Here is a 14,765-nt window from a genome sequence, read left to right as displayed (position 1 = left end):
CGGGCCTCAGAAGAGTGCCCTCCACCCTCCAGTAGGGAGCTGGGATTTTGTGGAAAGAAGCTGGCGTCAGACCAAGGTTCAGATGCTGACTCTTCCCAGCAGGTGAGCTGGGGCCCACTCTGACCCTCAGTCTCCTTTTCTCCAAAGTGAGCTTCATTATTCCCACTGTTAGAGTCGGGCTGGAGGGTAAGCGGCCACTGTATGCAGTCGGCGCTCCAGCAGTGGTTCCAGATCTAGAGGCCCCACTGCAGAGAGCAGTCCGCAGCCTCCATGCACAGACAGGGAAGGAAAGTGGGTCGGAGGCCCCCAGCCCCCTGAAGTTTTCACAGGAACTAATAGCAGATGGAGGCTAATTAGGGCTTAATGAATTGTCATGGATGAAAACCCCGGGAGGGCCCAGATCTAGGACAGAGGATGCACCCATCCTGGGGGACCGGCTCTGTGTCCCCAAAAGTGAACCTCCGAGGGCTGGGCACTCAGTGTGGCTGGGTCCCCCCCTCCCACATCTGTCTTCGGAGCTCACATGGGGGGCGCTTCCAGGCTCCTGCCAGACCACGCTCCCCTTTCTCCCACCACCCCAGTTGCACTAGGGCAGAGAGACGGAGGACAGGACGCAGTGGTGGGCCTGGGGACAGAGGCGGCCAGCTGCCAGGCTCGCAGCCTCTGGCCCCCCACCCCCGTGGGTTCAGCTGCAGGAGGACCTTTCCCGAAGGAGGCTTCAGCATCCCCTGGCCTGGGAGGGGGCAGGAGGGAGGCTGTGTCCTATGTAACCTTGGGGGGTGCCAGGGGAGAAAGCTCTGCTTGGAATAGAGGAGGTGGACTGAAGGGGCTGGGGGCTTGGCCAGGAGCGAGGGAGGAAGTTGCCCACCCAGCCAGGCCCCAAGGGGCTGGGCTGCCTCTGTTTGAGGGGAGGGACCCACGTGACACCCCCAGTCACACTCTGCCTCCCCTTGGGCTAAGAGCTTCCTGGCCAATTAGTCCAGGAGTCGATAGCACAGGACAGCTTGGGGCGCAGGGAAGAGGGGCCTCCGTTTCCCAGGTCCTGCCGTGAGGGACAGATGTCGGGGGAGATCCCCTGGGCAGCTCCCTGCAGTGCGCTGATGTGGATGTCACACCCCGTAGGACTCAGCACCTTCTACCTTCTGTGCCCCAGGAAACAGGCACTCAGCACCGGGACGCTCATCTGACCTCCCTGTTCAGGACGGCGCTGACCCTGTCGGAGTGTCCTGGGGCTGCTGTAACAAATCACCACACATTTGGTGACTTAAAACCACACATATTTGTTCTCACAATTTTGGAGGTCAGAGTCTGACATGGGCCTCATTGGGTTAAAATCAAGCCATGGACAGGGCTGGTCCCTCCTGGAGGCTCCAGGGCAGGACCCATGTCCTCCTTTCCCAGCTTATAGAAGTGCCCGCAGCCCTTGGCATGTGGCCCCTTCCTCCATCTGCAAAGCCAGCAGTGCAGCGTCTTCCAGTCTCTGCCTCTGACCCTCCTGCCGCCTCTTATGAGGACCCTGTGAGGACACTGGGCCCCAGGTAATCCGGGATGACCTCCTATCTCAAGATCCTCAACTTCGTCCCATCCGCAGAGTTCCTTTTGCCACAGGAGGTGACATATCCACAGGTTCCAGGGATTAGGACAGGGACGTCTTTGGGGGGGCATTCTGCTGAGCACTGGCCCCCCTTCCCTGTTTGTTTTTCTCCGCAGCATGGCCCACTGTGTGACAATCTGCTTCATTCATTTCTTCTGTCACCTGTGGACAGAATGACAGGGATGGTGTCTGTTTTGTTCAATGCTGTTTCTCTTAAGGAGAACAGAGCCTGGCACACAGCAGGCGCCCATTAAATGCTTGCTGACTGGATGAATGGATGAATGAATGAATGAATGAGGGGCAGACTTGGCCAAGAGCACAACTGGGCCCAGGGCTCAGAGATCCTGACTCAGCCGGGCCCAGGGGAGTCATCGCAGAAGGATGCAGGTTTATGAAGAACCTTCCTGGGTGATTTCATTTCTTTGTCATCCTGGGGAGGCAGTTCCAGGTCCTGTTAGTCCCTTTTATGAAAGGGGAAACTGAGGCTCGGGGATTTAGATGTCTCTGCCCAGAGTGGTCTGTTGCGGGCTCAGCAGGGGACTCGGGAGTTCTTGTCGTGGCTCTGGAGCGGGCAGGGGAGAGCTAAATGGACGGGCGCGTGGTTTACAGTTCAGCCTCTCTGACTCTAAGCTCCAGAATTCACTGGATGTCACAGAACCCTCCGAGCACCCCCGCTCTGCATGTTGCCGGGGGTCATGTGGTCCTGCTCTCTTGGGACTGAGGTCCAGGCAGGCGACAAGACTTCCCAGGCTCAGGGGAGGAAGGGTGACTGGGGTGAGACCGCACAGAGCTGGACGTATCTTCAGACTGCAGCTCGGATCACATCGTGCTCCTGCTCAGAATCCTCCCATGGCTCCCCAGTGCTCCTAGGATCAAGTGCGAACACCTCCCTGTGGGCTCAGCGCGGTGTGGTTTTACCCTTGCTGACCCCCGCTCCCACCCCCCAACCTCAGACAATGCCCAGCCACCAGCCCCCGTCTTTCTGCTTCTCAGAGCCCCAAGCTTATTCCCACCTAAGGCCCAGATGGTTCCCTCCAACTGGAACACCGTTCCCAGACTTTCCTCCTGGCGGCCATCCAGGTCTCGGCTCAGACGGGCCTTCCCTGGCCATGCCGGACAGTGCCACGGACCGTGACAGACCCCCAGCTCCCTGGTTTATTTTCTCATTGGCACTTTCCCCGAACCATCTATTTCTTTTACTTCTTACGTGACTCGTCTGTTGTTCCACACGACTTTATGTGCAGTGACAGATGCCAGATGCAAAAAGGCACATGACGTGTGATTCCATTTGCGTGAAACGTCCAGAACAGGCCCATCCGCAGAGACAGAAAGTGGAGTCGTGGTTGCCGGGGGCTGGGGCAGGGGCTGGGGAGCTATGCTGATAGGAACAGGTTTCTTTCCGGGGGGTGTTGGAATGTTCTGGAATTAGAGGTGATGGTGGCACACATCTGTGAATATGCTGAAAAGCACTGAAATGAACACTCAGAAGAGGGGAAAAGGCACCCCCCGCACCAGCTCAGCGCCTGGCACGTGCGAGGGCTCAGGAGAGATCAAGGCCAGGAGAGCAGTCAGGTAGCGGGGTGTCAGCACATGGGCTGTCCCCTCCTGCTCAGGCCCCCGACTCCCGCCCACGATGACCAAGGCCCTCCCGCCGCCCCTGCCAGAGGCCTCCACGGCAGCTCTCCGTGCACGATAATGAGGTTCTGCCCTTGAAACATGCGTCGTCCACAGGGGTCGATGCCATGTCCCTAGACTCCCGAGGCCAAGTAGTGGATGCCACCTGAGGCTGTGGCCTGAGTGGGGGCCCTATGGAGACAGATGGGGGGCCTGCCCTCAGGGGACATGCCCCGTGGTGGGGAGGGGAGACCGGGCGGGTCTCGACCATCAGCCCCAGCTTTAGCTTCATGCCTATGAGTGGTGGCTCATCCCAGTTCCCATGACCAGGGTTTAGGGCACAGGAGGTGACATCACTGGGGACATGGCCGACCCCTCCTGCACTAGCGTGTGTCAGCAACTGCTGCACACCAGGCTTATTTTGTCATGTGTCGCCTGCACCAGAGTGTCAACTCCTTCAGGACAGAGATCCTTTGGTGTCTGTTTCCCGGTGTCTTCCCAGTTCGTGAAGAGCTCCTGGCACGTTGGCTGAACGCGTGCTCAAAGGAGAGAGTGAACCCGGGGCCTGACACCCAGGAAGTGCAGGGTGACCCTGCGGTAGCAGTTCGGGTGAGTCTCTCATTTATCTCTGAGCCTCAGTTTCCCCATCTGGTTCTGCAGGGGGGGTTGGGTGTCCAGAACGTGTTTGGCACAGGGCCCGGGATTCTGGAAGTGTTCGATCCGGCGTCAGCAGCCACGCAGGAGACCCTACCCCAGACCAGGGAGGAGGCGCCCAGGGCTAGGACTGAGGCATTGGGGGCAGGCCAGCTCCAGGGGCTCCCCGCCACCCTCCACGTCACCTGAACTGGTCTGCACCTGAGCTCACCGACCCCAAGCTCTGCCCGGCTGGCCCAGGACAGGCCCCTGCAACCCCGGGGGAGCCATGGGAGGAGCATGGGGTGTGGGGTCGAGTCCTGCTGTGTGGCCCTGGGTACGTCGCTAGCCCTCTCTGGGCCCCATGTCCCCATCTGTAACACAGGCTGAGTCACCCTGCTTTCGGAGCACCAGCTGATGCCAGCTCTGTGCCACCGTCCTCCACAGAAGCGACTCTCACCCAGGGATGACCCTGCTCCCCCAGGGGACACTAGGCTTGTCTGGGAACATTTGTGATTGTCACACCTGGGGGTGCTCCTGGCATGGAGTGGGTGGAGGTGGGGACGCTCGGCACCTGCAGTGTCCAGGACGCCCCACCACAGAGTGTCCGGGCTCCGATATCTGCAGTGCCGAGGGGACACTCTGGGTTAGAGGGTCTCGTCTGATCCCCACACATCCCCAGTCCCATTCTGTAGACGGGAACACTGAGGCCAGAAGTAGAAGGCAGGACTGTCGAATGCTGCGGCGGGCCCGGGGTGGCTCATGGCAGCTGCTGATAGACGGGCAGGGGCTGTGAGTTAGGGGCCAATGGTTCTGGCCTGTGCAAAAGGGAGTCTGGAGCCGGGCGTGGCTCCTTGCTGCTGGGCATGAGGTTGGGATGCTGTGGGTCATGCTGGGAGAGGTCTGGCATGTGGCTGGGTCCCCAGGGCTGGAGCTCAGAGAAAATGTGGTGGCCGAGACGCACACCAAGAGTCATCCGTGCACAGATGGCATCTGAGTCCCGGGAGGACGGGAGAGGAGGTGCCCCAGGTGGGGGCAGGTGTTGATCAGGAATTGGGGGTCCTGGCCTTCTAACTCCACCACGAGGCCCAGGGCTCCAGGTTGAGGAAATAGGCCCAGAGAGGGTCACCCACCTGCTCAGGGCGTTCAGCCCCTTCCTCACCCAAGAGTGGCAGGAACAGAGGGGGTTCTCCAGCATCTCGGCTGAAGTCCCCCCGCAGCCCTCCACCCAGGACCACCCTCCTGCATGCCTCGGAGATTCCCAACCGATGTGCAGGGCAGGGAGGCCCAGAGAGGCCGATCGGGTTCCCTCCGGCCACACAGCAGGCAAGCGAAGGTCCTGCAGGCAGAGTCCAGTTCTCACCGCATTCTCGACAGAAACCAGTTCTTCCTCCTGAGCTGGGGCACCAGACCCTTAAGGGGAGACATCAGAAGCTTCAGTCCAGCTGCATGTCACCCCGCCCAACACCCTGCAGAGAAAACGACAGGCCAGTCCTGTGGGGAGAGGTGAGGGTTGAAAAACTAGGTCACAGCTCGAGTGGCCCCAGGCGGGCGTGAGGGCTCAGCTGTCCTCGGATCCCAGGAGTAATTATAGCGCAAGAGCTCGGAGGATGCCCCGGAGGGTTGTCATGCCTCCACTTTGGCAGGCAAGGTCCAGAGAGGACACGCTTTTCACCGGAGGTCACACAGCACATCCGAACTGAGGTCCCCCGCCTGTGTGTCAGCTACCGTATCACAGTCGCTCTGACCTAGCGGCCACCAACCTTTCATGACTTGAGAACTTCCTGATTTGGTCCTTACTCACGTTGTATGGGGACTACTTTTTAAAAAATTCTTTCCAACTTAAAAAAAAGAACTTTAATTTTGAAAGTCCATTATCTCTGTGAGCACGGTGCCCCCCTGGCCTCCTGGCTGCACCTTGAAAGCCAGGTCCCACCTTCAGCCCCCTCAGCTCTCCGTGCCACCCTTCCCTGGATGTATTTTTCTCCACTGATCACCTCGAGGCAGGACAGGGTGTATTTTTTTACCTCGTGTATCATCCAAGAAAGCAGGTCTCTTTGTCTTTTGTGTGGCTGTGTTCCCAGAACCTGACAATGTGTGGCACACGGCGCATGTTTGTTGACTGACTGACTGACTGAATCAGTGAAAGGGCAGCACTATGGTATCTCAGGAAGCAACGAGCAAAACAGGTCCAGCAAATCCAGAAGCGTGTTTTAAATTCTAGCTGGAGAAGCTGCCTGGACACCCTGTCCTTGCTGTTTTGTTTTTTGATTTTTTTTTTTTTTTTTGGCAGCTGGCCGGAGTGGGGACCCAAACCCTTGACCTTGGGGTGACCAACACCATGCTCCAACCAGCTGAGCTCACCGGCCAGCCCTGTTTGCTTCTTGGGTATTTTTTTGAAGGAGATTAGCAGGTGTTACAGGGCAGTGAGTGCCACCCAGCTCCACCCCGAGACTTCCCCTGCCCGCGACGGGAGGGATTCGGTGATACCTGAGAAATGAGTGACTGTCTCCCTACCAGGGTCCGTAATATGGGCTCCTCGACTCTGAACCCCCAGAGCTGTCCCTCAAACCGTGTGTGGGGAGCCCAGCACGGCATCATAAAGGTGTGTCAAGAGTCCTTTGGAAGGAGGAGTAAGGGGAGGGATGACATGTGCAAAGGCCCTGGGGCAGCGGGGCCAGGGGAGGGTCTCACTGAGGGGGGACCTCGAGGGGACCAGAGCGAGGCCGGGGGCGGGCGCGGGCAGCCTCCTGCAGGGTCTCGCAGGCCAGCAGCCGCCGTTTCTCTCCTGGGAGCTGTGGGCAGGTTTTCCCCAGCGCAGGTGCAGATTCATGGAGATTCTGAAACAGGATTCTGGACGGAGGAGGTGGCGTCATCGAGAGATGGTGGCAGTTGGATAGGTACAGGCTGTGGGTGGCCCAGGGCAAGATGGAGGCCAGTGAGTGGGGTGGGGTTGGGGGATAGGACCTTCTCCCCCAGAGCAGAGGTTTCCACCTGGGCTCACCCCTCCCTGTCCCCCACCTGAGTGGCCCCAGCAGCAAGGAGGGGCCTGGACAGACTCCGGTTGCATGAGCTTGCTGGGGACCCGGAGTCAGCATCTGTTTCGGGGTGTTCTGGGCTCAAGGCAAGTGGAGCCCCAGGTCTGGGTTCAGACCGGCCTCTGTTCTGGCTGTCGTCCTCCGCCAGGTGCAGCCCGTCCTCTCCCCGAGCCTCCGTGCTCCTTGTCAGGCTGTCCCAAGCAGCCCCCATCACCCTGTGGTTGGCATGATCCAAAGTGGAGTCTGTCTTGCTCTCCGCTGCGTCCCTAGGGCCTTCCTGGCACACAGTAGGCACTTAATAATTTTTTTTAATAAACCAATTGACTAATCAGTGCCACCTCTGATGCTACGTGAAGCGGAGCAGGTAATTTAAGTTGCCTTGAGCCTCCGTGTTTCATAAGTAAAGTGGGGGTGACAGCAGGATGCCGCTTGGGGTTGTGGGAATTACACAGGGCAAGCCTGCGGGGACCTTAGCCCAGGGCCAGCACAGAGCAAGGGCTGAAAAGTGTTTGTCATTATCATCATTGCTGTCATCAGCACCATTATTTTCAGCCCAGGAAGAGATGCCAGCATTAAACAAGGTTTTAAATGGCATTTCAGGGAGACTAGGGGGATTTTGGTGCAGACAGAAACCAGGAGAGTGACATTTGAGGCGAGACCACAATGACAAAAGGGAGAGAGCTGTGCAGGGCAGGTGTCCCGGGCAGCGGGCACGGCACATGCAAAGGCCCTGGGGCAGGACAGAGCATGGCGTGGGGGGGGACCACGAGGAGGCCCGTGTGGCTGCAGCAGATAGAGGAGAGGGACAGAGGGAGGGGAGGGCAGGGAGGGGGCAGGGCAGGTCGTGCACGGCCTTGTGGGCACGGGGGAGACATTAAATTTTATTCTGGGGGCGTGAAACTCTCTCCAGTTCTGTTCCTACAAGGAGTTTGCGTTTGGGGCGCTGACAAGGAGCGGCTGTTTCTTCCATGCGGCAGAGCCAGTGAGGCCCCAGCTCCTCCAAAGCAGGCTGGTAGGGCTCTGTCCCCCTCTCCTGGGTGAGGGGACAGTTACCCCTTGACCACAGGGAGAGGCACAGGCCCGGATAGGGACGCAGGGGTGGCCACAGAGCCCAGGACAGGTTTAAGGTAGGAAATTGCCAGTGGCTTACGCTAGGGCTGAATCGCGGAACCGTCAGCTGTCAGGCTCCTCGTCCCCTCCCGGGACGCAGCCCCTCCATGCGATATCCAGGGGCAACAGCTTGGGAGAGAATGATCTAGAAAAAGAGCGTCGGGAGGGAGCTTGCTGCAAGGAAGGATTACATTCCCAGCAATGCCCTGGTTGGGATTGAGGACAGTTCCAGCAGGAGGCCCCGTCCGGCCCTCCCTCCCCCATCCCCCAGCCTCCCTCCCCTGTTCCCACGGTGGCTGCGGGAAGCTGGCGCTGCTGACCTCCTGCAGACCGGGGTGCCCTCAGCTTCCCCGTGGCGCGTCCATGTTCTCAGCCACAGCAGCCGCCTCCCCACCGTCACAGCGCTGTTCCCCGGGCTGTGGGAATTCCCAGGTGTTTGGGGGGCAGCCTCTCATGGCTTTACATGATTTGGGTTCACCCAAATCTAGAATTTGCTTTGATGTCTCATTTTACTTTGCAATTTCCGTAATTGTTTGGCAACCTCGATTTTTCCCCCCATATAATTACATCTCGGCTGGCTTTGGGTGGGTACACGTCTCCCAGCGTTTCACGATTTATTTGACTGATCCCTAATTGATGGACACTCAGGTTAGCTCCATGTTCTCCCACCCAACTGGGTCTCAGCTGGCTGTCTCTGTTGCCACATACAAATCTCCCTGCATTCTACAACAGGTATGGGTCACGGTTTACTTGATCCCCTGCTGATGGCTGCCTTGGTTAGTTCCACCGTTGCCCCCACATGATTACATTTCAGCCGTCTTTCCCTGCGTCAGTCCCTACCCATCTCCATGCATCTCACAATAGGCGTGGACCACACTTGATTTGCCTGATCCCTATTGATGGGCACTTAGGTTAGTTCCAGTTTTTCTGTTTCAAACCACACTACAGAAAACCTACTAGTTCAGGCCACTCTGTTTTTTTTCAAAAACGTGAGTTTTTCTCAAGGCTGCACCTGATTTTTTCTCGAGGCTACATTTTGAACTTCTGAGACCAGAAGTTCAAAATCAAGGTGTCAGCAGGGCCAGGCTTCCTCTGGAGGCTCTAGGAGAAGATCTTCCTTGCCTCTTCCAACTTCTAGTGTCCACTGGCAGTCCTGGTGTCCCTTGGTTTGTAGATGAGTCACTCCAGCCTCTGCCTTTGTTCTTACGTGGCCTCCTCCCCGTGTCTCTGTGCCCAAATTTCCCTCTTATAAGGACACCAGCCATTGGATAGGGCCCACCCTAATCCAGTGTGACCTCATCTTAACTAATTCCATCTGCAACGTACAAACGCTCTCCCCAGCGACACACCGTTCGTGTCTCGCATAGAGCAGCAGCCACTGGTGTGCCTGCGCGTGCGCATTCTCTCCGTAAATTCTCAAAGGGACCAGGAAAGCAGGCGCTGCCCTCATGGACTTCCAGGGCCTGGGCGCAGTCCAGCCAGGCCTGTGGGAACAGCATGGGCCAAGGGGAGTTGCGGGGATGCCTTGGGGGGGCTTCAGCCACTAAGATGCCAAAAATAGCCGCCTGACAGATGGGAGAGCAGCCGAGCAGAAGACGCCGGGCGGAGCGTCCAGCTGCCATCTGGCTGCTGCTTCCCCACCCAACCCCACCTCGACCCCCAGGGTCTGGGCTGCTGCCAGACACAGTCAGCCAGGAATAGCAGGGCCAGCAGGCTGCCAAGAGATGGGGGCAGCTGGGGAGGCCCCAGTCACAAGGACCCAGAGCGTGTTGGCTCCACTGTCACTCCTGGCCACGATGGCTCCACACCACCAAGATCCCTCCCAACTCACCTGTCACCTGTCACCCCCCTCCACGTTCAGCTTCGCCAGCCGCCCACTCTGCCTCAGGGCCTTTGCACTGGCTATTCCCCCAGCCTGGAATTCCCTTCCCTCTGACACCCACAGGGCACGTTCCTCTCATCTGTTGGGTTTGTATGAGTTTCCTGGGGCTGCTGTAACAAAGCACCACAAACAGTGCAGCTTACAACAGAGACGTATCCTCTCACAGTCCTGGAGGCCAGAAGTCCAAAATCCAGGTGTGGCAGGACTGCACCCCTGTTGGAGGCTCCAGGGGAGGGTCCTTCCTGCCTTTTCCAGCTTCTGGGGGCTCCAGGCATCCCTTGGTTTATGGCCACATCCCTCCAGTTTCTGCCTCCGTCTTCATGTGGCTTTATTCCTTCTGTGTGTGCCTATGTGTGTCCAAATTTCTCCTTTTATAAGGACACCAGTCATTGGGTAAAGCCCACCCTAATCCAGTATGACTTCATCGTGACTTGATCATATCTGCAAAAACCCTGTTTCCACATAAGGTCCCATTCCCAGGAACTGGAGGGTAGGGTTTGAACATATCTTTTACATGTACGCAATTCAACCCCCACAGGGTCTCATCTCAAATGCCACCTTTCCCAGCCTGACATCGTCCGACGGTGTCCTGTGACCTTGCTGCCTATCTTTATCAGCCGCATTGATGTCTACTGAGCAAGTACTGTGTCCCAGGCACGGCTCTAAGCTCTGGGGTGACAGCCGTGTTGGAGACAAAGGCCTTGGAGAGTTGATCCAGTTTGAGGAGACAGTAAACAGGGCTTTAGACACTAACATTTCAGGTGGTGGTTGGAGCCCCACAGACAGATGGAGGATGAGATGGGGGGGACTTCTAGCTGGTGAGACCTCTGCGGGGCATGTGGGCCACCTGTGTCCCCACCCTACTGACACGAGACCCAGGAGGGCAGGATCTGCGTCTGGCTTGTTCACCGGTATATTAGAGCCAGGCATACAATAAGAACTTAATAAGTACTCTTTTAAACAAAAAAAATCTTACATTGTATTTATATGATTTCTTTCCCGTTCAATAAATGCTTTCTTTATAATGTTCTTATTGAGATAAAAGTCACATTATAAGAAAAAAGGAATAGAATAAAAAATATCAGAGCACAAAAATAAAATAAAATTCACCCTTTTAAAAAGTACAGTTCAGTAGCTTTTAGAGTATTTACACGGTTGTGTAACCATCTGCAGTAATTCCAAAACATTTTCATCACCCCAAAAAGCCCCATTCCTGTCAGTAGTCACCTCGTTTCTTTCTCCCCCAGCCCCCGGCAACCACGAATCCACCTTCTATCTCTGGACCGGCCTGTTCTGGACATTTCATGTCAATGGAGTCACACACTGTGTGGCCTTTTGTGTCTGGCGTCTGTCAATGAGTGTGACGTGTTCAAGGTCCATCCACGTGGTAGCGTGTGTCACAGCCTCGTTCCTGTTCATGGCTGAGTGACGTTCCAGTGTGTGGAGGGACCGCGCGCTGTGTCTGTCCGTCCATCCATGGATGGACCCTTGAGCTGGTTCCACTTTTCGGCTGTTCCACATATGCCGCTCTGAGCGTCCTTGTGCAGGTCTCTCTGTGGACGTGTGTGTGCAGTTCTCTTGCGTAAAGACACTGGAAGTGGAATCCCGGGTCACACGGTGGATAAACGCCTGTGAACACGCTCGGGTGGCTGTGTTGGGGGGCACGTGGGGCCGGGTGCCGACACTGCCCCCTGCCCCCAGGTGTGCAGGAGGATGTTGGCGTGGCCCTAGGCCCAGGCCCCCCAGGCCCCCCACCATGAGCCGCTGGCTGTGCGTCCCGCACCTGCACCTGCACCTGCACCTGCACCTGCTGCTGCTGCTGCTGCTGCTGCCTGCGGCCGGGGGCTGCCCGGCCCGCTGCGAGTGCAGCGCCCCCACGCGTGCGGTGGCCTGTGCCCGCCGCCGGCTGACGGCCGTGCCCGAGGGCATCCCGGCCGAGACCCGCCTGCTGGAGCTCAGCCGCAACCGCCTCCGCTGTCTCAGCCCGGGCGACCTGGCCGCCCTGCCGTGGCTGGAGGAGCTGGACCTGAGCGACAACGTGATCGCGCACCTGGAGCCCGGCGCCTTCGCCGCCTTGTCCCGCCTGCGCGTGCTGCGCCTCCGCGGCAACCAGCTCAAGCTCATCCCGCCGGGGGTCTTCGGGCACCTGGACAACCTCACGCTGCTGGACCTGAGCGAGAACAGGCTGGTCGTCCTCCTGGACGACACCTTCCAAGACCTGCGCAGCCTGCGCCGGCTCGAGGTGGGCCGCAACGACCTGGTGTTCATCGCGCGCCGGGCCTTCGCGGGACTGCTGGCCCTGGAGGAGCTGACCCTGGAGCGCTGCAACCTCACGGCGCTGTCTGCCGAGTCGCTCGGCCACCTGCGGGGCCTGGGCGCCCTGCGGCTGCGACACCTGCCCGTCGCCGCCCTGGAGGACCAGAACTTCCAGAAGCTCCCGGGGCTGCTGCACCTGGAGATCGACCACTGGCCGCTGCTGGAGGAGGTGGCCGCGGGCAGCCTGCAGGGCCTCAACCTGACGTCGCTGTCCGTCACCCACACCAACATCACCGCCGTGCCGGCCGCCGCGCTGCGACACCAGGCGCACCTGGCCTGCCTCGACCTGTCGCACAACCCCATCAGCGCGGTGCCGCGCGGGTCCTTCCGGGGCCTGGTCCGCCTGCGCGAGCTGCACCTGGCCGGGGCGCTGCTGGCCGTGCTGGAGCCGCAGGCCTTCGCGGGGCTGCGCCAGCTCCGGCTGCTCAACCTGTCCAGCAACCTGCTGTCCACGCTGGAGGAGAGCGCCTTCCAGTCGGTGCACACGCTGGAGACGCTGCGCCTGGACGGGAACCCGCTGGCCTGCGACTGTCGCCTGCTCTGGGTCGCGCAGCGCCGCAAGACGCTCAACTTCGACGGGCGGCTGCCGGCCTGCGCCAGCCCGGACGAGGTGCGCGGGGACGCGCTGCGCGACCTGCCCGACTCGGTGCTGTTCGAGTACTTCGTGTGTCGCAAGCCCCAGATCCGCGAGCGGCGGCTGCAGCACGTCACGGCCACCGCGGGCGACGACGTGCGCTTCCTGTGCCGCGCGGAGGGCCAGCCGGCGCCCAGCGTGGCCTGGGTGACGCCCCAGCACCGCGCGGTGACGGCCACCAGCGCCGGCCGGGCGCGCGTGCTGCCGGGGGGCACCCTGCACATCCAGGCCGCGCGGCCGCGCGACAGCGGCACCTACACGTGCGTGGCCAGCAACGCGGGCGGCAACGACACCTACTTCGCCACGCTGACCGTGCGGCCCGAGCCGGCCACCAACCGGACCGCGGGCGACGGCCGCAACGCCACGCAGGCGGCCGCGCGCTCCCCGCTGGACCTCACCGCCGTCCTGGTGTCCACGGCCATGGGCTGCATCACCTTCCTCGGCGTCGTCCTCTTCTGCTTCCTGCTGCTGTTCCTGTGGAGTCGCGGCCGAGGCCAGCACAAGAACAACTTCTCTGTCGAGTACTCCTTCCGCAAGGTGGACGGGCCGGTGGCCGCGGCCGGCCAGGGCGGCGCGCGCAAGTTCAACATGAAGATGATCTGACGGTCCCAGAGGCCCCGGCCCGCCCGGGATCCCCACCTGTGCACCCTCCAGACGGGCAGAAGGTCCCCTTCTTTGTATATCCCCAACCCCTGGACTGTTTTTCATGAGGATGCATTTTTTTTTTTTTTTTGCAGTTTCTCAAGCGTTTTCTAGAGATTTCCACCCATCTTGCTGCCCCTGCTGTGGTGGCTGAGGCACCGGTGCGGGTCGGGTGGAGGGATGGGTGAGCAGTGGAGGCTCCCTTCCAGCAACCTAGGATGGCTGGGGGTCTCGGAAACCCCAGGGTCCTCACAGCCCACAGTTCACACCCAGGAGGTCCACGCCGCCGCCGCACACACACAGCTCACACGCGGGAGAGACCGTCTACACCCAGACCCCGCGCAGAGCACCCCAGCCCCAAGGGGAGGTGCACAGATAGTCTGTCCCGTTCACACCCGGACGCCCCATGCCTCACACCTGGGACACACCCAGGACACACTCACACCTGGAATATGCACTAGCTCTCACCAGGGACACGCAGGTCATCCCAGCTGACACTAAATCCAGGCTCTGGCTCCAGAGCAAACCACAGCGTTGTGCAGAGCTCTCGTGAGAGCACAACTCACACCCAAGACACACTCAACTCACACCTGGGACGTGCTCAGTTCACACCCAGGACCCACAGCTCACCCCCAGCTCCTGCTCAGCAGAGCACCTCACAGGAGACCTCAGGGACTGGGCTCAGGTCCTGCTGAGCTCCCCTGAGGGGGCCCAGCACACACCGGTGGTGCCTGTCACCGGCCCCCACGCCCCACCCTCCATCCTCTCTCAGGCCAGGACCCGCTGGCCCAGCAGGGGTGCCTACGAGGAGAAGCCATGTCCCTAGCTTCCTCTAAAGCCCCTTACAGTGGCCGCTTGCTTCCCTGGAAAGGCCAGCTGGGGTGCCCACGCTGTGCAGGACCATGGCTTCTGGGGCGTCCCTTCCATCGGCAGCTGGAGGGCCCCTCAACCGCGAGTACACACTGACCCCTGAGCCAGCCTCAGACGAGCCCTGAGTGTGGCCCCGCCATGCCCAGTCCCCCCACCCACCCGACTGCTCACGTGGGGAGTAAAGCCAGAGAGCGAGGGCAGTTCTTGGGGTTCCTGTTAGGTGCACTGCAATGGGGGCAAGACCCAAAGAAGGGCTTCATGCAACAGGGAGGTCCAGACCCAAGTCATTGGGAGGTGGCAAAGGGACCTTGGTCTTTGCAGCTTTGGGGACAGGGCAGTTCTAGGACCAAAGCATGGGATCGTGGGCAGATGGCAGCTCAGGTTAAGGAAGAGCTTCCTCAGGGTCACTGTCTGTTGTTCTTTAGATGGTGA

At 59.6% G+C, this 14,765-nt stretch overlaps 1 protein-coding gene across 1 annotated transcript; it reads left to right on the top strand.

The window, feature by feature from the left end:
• Nucleotides 1–11,684: 11,684 nt before the first annotated feature.
• Nucleotides 11,685–13,424, top strand: LINGO3 (leucine rich repeat and Ig domain containing 3; the record flags this gene model as incomplete). The annotated part of the gene is made up of 1 exon (XM_063109948.1): nt 11,685–13,424. A coding segment is annotated over one exon (1,740 nt), but the record flags the coding sequence as incomplete, so codon positions are not given.
• Between the last annotated feature and the right edge of the window lie 1,341 nt (nt 13,425–14,765).

Source organism: Cynocephalus volans, chromosome 10, assembly GCF_027409185.1.
Source record: "Cynocephalus volans isolate mCynVol1 chromosome 10, mCynVol1.pri, whole genome shotgun sequence".
Taxonomy (NCBI): Eukaryota; Metazoa; Chordata; class Mammalia; order Dermoptera; family Cynocephalidae; genus Cynocephalus; species Cynocephalus volans.
The sequence above is the reverse complement of the archived record's forward strand: the minus strand, read 5'-3'. Positions and strand labels throughout refer to the sequence as shown.